Source organism: Bidens hawaiensis, unplaced genomic scaffold (genome assembly GCF_021521415.1).
Source record: "Bidens hawaiensis isolate Kalapana, Puna unplaced genomic scaffold, B.hawaiensis_p1.1 tig00035019_1, whole genome shotgun sequence".
NCBI lineage: Eukaryota > Viridiplantae > Streptophyta > Magnoliopsida > Asterales > Asteraceae > Bidens > Bidens hawaiensis.
The window spans coordinates 81,659-86,406 of record NW_027496076.1 but is presented as its reverse complement, the minus strand read 5'-3'; the positions used below and the strand labels follow the sequence as shown (position 1 = coordinate 86,406).

At 28.7% G+C, this 4,748-nt stretch overlaps 1 protein-coding gene across 1 annotated transcript; it reads left to right on the top strand.

Annotated features, from left to right (window-relative positions):
* Positions 1-2,939: 2,939 nt before the first annotated feature.
* LOC143586857 (putative WRKY transcription factor 51) lies at positions 2,940-4,466 on the top strand. Its single transcript, XM_077068315.1, has 3 exons — positions 2,940-3,641; positions 3,898-4,039; positions 4,140-4,466. The coding sequence occupies exons 1-3, from the start codon at positions 3,374-3,376 to the stop codon at positions 4,267-4,269; spliced, it is 540 nt and encodes a 179-aa protein (XP_076924430.1). The 5' UTR covers positions 2,940-3,373; the 3' UTR covers positions 4,270-4,466.
* The last annotated feature ends 282 nt before the right edge of the window (positions 4,467-4,748 follow it).

Genomic DNA, 4,748 nt, shown 5'->3' with positions numbered 1-4,748 from the left:
ATTTTTTGGTTCGGATCAAACTGGATTAGAAGCAAAATGAATATTAGTCCTTCTCAAAAAGGTATAAATTATGGTTAAGGTCAGATATTGAATACTTTAAACGGTCAAAATGTGTTCGGGTTAGAACGGAACATTAGAAAATGGGTTTGGGTCATTTCTAAAAAGTATCAATTTTAGTTTTTAATCAAAACAAGTCATGCCACATAGCATTTAGTTTTTAACTAGGATTTAGGACCCCGTGCTTTGTGACGGGACTGTTAAATCGAACAAAAAACATAAGTAAAATCTCTAAACCATAAACTCGTTGCAAGTCGACGCGAAGTAATCAGTCTGTATCAAGTTAAGACATCGAAAGTAAACAAAAGAAATAAACCCGTCAATACCAAAATACAACAAATTATCATATGTGGAACCAAAATGACCGGCAATTAGTAATCCAAAAAAAAAAAATTTAAGGCAAGCTAGGTATCAAACGTTGCAACACGGATATAAAACCATGTGACGATGGGATATTTTTAAAATTTTGCAAAAAGTTTCGGTCATTGTAAATACGAACTATAAGAAATATGAAAGCAAAGTTTAAGAAAATCGTTAACCAACAAATTAAATATATAAAACCGGCACTTGCCCAAGTTTAATGTTAAAAAATATAATTTGTTAAATATTTTAATTAGTTGAAAAAAAAATTTATAATAATGAAAATAAAAACTATTATTTTTATTTATAAAATTATGTTAGTGGATATAATAATTAATAAAATATTAAAAAAAAATAAATAGTAAATTAAATAGTAACTTTTATATATATATATATATATATATATTAATATTAATATTAATAAAAAACCGTCATTGTTTCCTTCGGTGTGCCTCTAAACCCCTTGGTTGGGTATCCAAGCCCAATGAACACACTATTATGTTTCATGCTTTTGTGTTTACACGTGAAAGAAAAACACGACGTTCATTTTCACAAACAAAAGTCGTTTTACATTGGAACAGAAATAGTCATGTCAAATTTGTTACAAAATATATATTGATGAATAAATATTTTTATTTTTCTTTATTAATTAAATATAAATAAGATAATACGCCCGGCCACCCAAAATATAAATGATGATGATTTTGGGTTGGCGTTGCAAAAGGGTCGTTTTAAATTTAAAGCACGATTTCAGGCCACAAAATTCACACAAAGTCTACTCACAAGTCACAAGTCTTCCTTTGTCGTGCTCACTCTTGACTTTTCAAAGTCAATCTTATTACTTTTCATATTTATAATTAGAAATTTATATAAACATGTTTATCAAGCAACCACCTTTTTATTCTTTTATTTCAGCTGATTATGCCCAGTTGGCTATTTGTGACTTTCATTAAGGATAAGTTTGTGCTAATCTGAAATCACAACGCAATAAGTTTAATTATATCTCTAAGCAGTCAAATAATTGTCTTTGTAAATATATAATTCTTATATCAGTTTATTTCCAATATTTAAACTATATATAGTATTATTAGTGCATTTTATTTTGATTTTCTGCTCAAAATGATTTTCCTTTTTGTTCCTTCTTTTTCTTTCTTTTTAGATTATATTCTTTAATATTTTAATCAATTAATCACCACTTTAATCTGTAATAAAATGAACCGATACTAATCAAGTTTTTGTCACGTCCCCGCCAGGGCGTGTCGCTTGAATACCACCACTAGTTACTATTCAAATAATATGACTTTTCTAGTAATCATGCTTTAATTGCTTTAGTATTTGTAAAACTAGTTTTAATATCCCTCAACCACCAATGAGAGTTTACTTACTAACACACGTCATCAACAATACTCTACACAAACGTAAGCTATTATTTTTATATATAATAATGAAAATAAAAACTATTATTTTTATTTATAAAATTATGTTAGTGGATATAATAATTAATAAAATATTAAAAAAAATAAATAGTAAATTAATAATTTATAATAATGAAAATAAAAACTATTATTTTTATTTATAAAATTATGTTAGTGGATATAATAATTAATAAAATATTAAAAAAAATAAATAGTAAATTAAATAGTAACTTTTATATATATATATATATATATATATATATATATATTAATAAAAAAACCGTCATTGTTTCCTTCGGTGTGCCTCTAAACCCCTTGGTTGGGTATCCAAGCCCAATGAACACACTATTATGTTTCATGCTTTTGTGTTTACACGTGAAAGAAAAACACGACGTTTGTTTTCACAAACAAAAGTCGTTTTACATTGGAACAGAAATAGTCATGTCAAATTTGTTACAAAATATATATTGATGAATAAATATTTTTATTTTTCTTTATTAATTAAATATAAATAAGATAATACGCCCGGCCACCCAAAATATAAATGATGATGATTTTGGGTTGGCGTTACAAAAGGGTCGTTTTAAATTTAAAGCACGATTTCAGGCCACGAAATTCACACAAAGTCTACTCACAAGTCACAAGTCTTCCTTTGTCGTGCTCACTCTTGACTTTTCAAAGTCAATCTTATTACTTTTCATATTTATAATTAGAAATTTATATAAACATGTTTATCAAGCAACCACCTTTTTATTCTTTTATTTCAGCTGATTATGCCCAATTGGCTATTTGTGACTTTCATTAAGGATAAGTTTGTGCTAATCTGAAATCACAACGCAATAAGTTTAATTATATCTCTAAGCAGTCAAATAATTGTCTTTGTAAATATATAATTCTTATATCAGTTTATTTCCAATATTTAAACTATATATAGTATTATTAGTGCATTTTATTTTGATTTTCTGCTCAAAATGATTTTCCTTTTTGTTCCTTCTTTTTCTTTCTTTTTAGATTATATTCTTTAATATTTTAATCAATTAATCACCACTTTAATCTGTAATAAAATGAACCGATACTAATCAAGTTTTTGTCACGTCCCCGCCAGGGCGTGTCGCTTGAATACCACCACTAGTTACTATTCAAATTATATGACTTTTCTAGTAATCATGCTTTAATTTCTTTAGTATTTGTAAAACTAGTTTTAATATCCCTCAACCACCAATGAGAGTTTACTTACTAACACACGTCATCAACAATACTCTACACAAACGTAAGCTCTATGAACTTATCAGTTTCCTACACACTTTCCTACCTGAATCTCCCTCACAAATAATATCCAAATGTAACATCAAAGAATTTATTTTCACCTTTTCATGGGTCCATAATTAACTTTCAAACTTTTTAAATAGCAGCCACTATTGCCACCAATAAACACGACATAATAGGAAGCTTCAAAGATGGTCATAGGAAGGTCACAAGGAAAGCTTCACTATCAGGATACTATATGATCAAGAACACAAATCTGAAAATCAAAACTCAGAATGGATACATATAATACAATGTCTATATCCTACAATTATAAGTCAGTAGGTTCACCTGACATGGATTATTATGATGTTCCGAATCAGCCCAATTCCGAGTTTTTCGATAACTTTTTGGCTATTAATGAGTGGTTAAATTATGAAGATCAAGCATCCATTGTTCCTGAATATCCGGATTATAATTCAGTTTATGCGTCACCACCCGCCGTTGATGATGGAAGTCAGTCCAATGGCAGTAGTAGCAGCAATCTTCAAGGCAACTATAACCGTAAGAAAACTCATTACAATAACGATCTAAGACGTATATTGATCTGAACACTACTTTTTAATCAAATATATTCAAGATGTATATTAGCGATAACATACTTATTGTATTTTTTTATATACAGTTGATTAATAATATATAACACCTTAGAGGAATTTAACCAACCTAAATACTATGATTACTGTCGGTATATATATATATATGTCCGTGCAAGTGGCATGATCAAGATTGACTAAGAAGAGGTTTTGTATGTTATCAGGTGCCGGTGGAAGTGTGCAGCCCAAAAAGGCTACAAAAGAGAAAGTTGCCTTCAAAACCAAATCACAAGTAGAAATCCTAGATGATGGTTTCAAATGGAGGAAATATGGAAAGAAGATGGTGAAGAACAGCCCAAACCCAAGGTAACAAGGTCAATTATGTCATTTTACAATAGCAATAAGATGTGTTCGGATAATCTAAATCAATAATAAGAAATATAACATGGTATATGTTATGTTACAGGAATTATTATCGTTGTTCAGCAGAAGGATGTTCAGTGAAGAAAAGAGTTGAAAGAGATGTAGAGGATGCGCGATATGTAATCACGACCTATGAAGGTGTCCATAACCACCAACGCCCTTCTAACTTTTGATAACTTGTATTATCATGATGATGCCAATGTAAATTTGGTGTACTATGTTTTTCACTGTTGTAAGAAGAAAGTTTTTAGTTTGGTTGCTCTTTTTTCTTATGATCAAGTTGGGGTTGTAAAATTATATCTAGAATATCAATGCTAGTTCATATCCAAACACACTAATTATTTATATATAGTCTATGCCTATATGGATATCAAGATGCTTATATAGTTATATATCTACTAAAATGTATCCACCATGCAACTTAAGCAGTTAATCATGTACCTTTGTTATATAATAATATGATTAAAAGAGGATGTACTTTAAAATTTTAATTTGTTAAGCATGTTGTAATTTTAAAACCATGCTAGAAAAATATTCATACAATCCTCATCGCCTATGATCACGGACGCAATAAATGATTCAGTTTCCAGTTTTAGAAAGAATCATTTCTGAATCATTAGATTTGTTCATTAGCATTTATAATAAGAAAGTT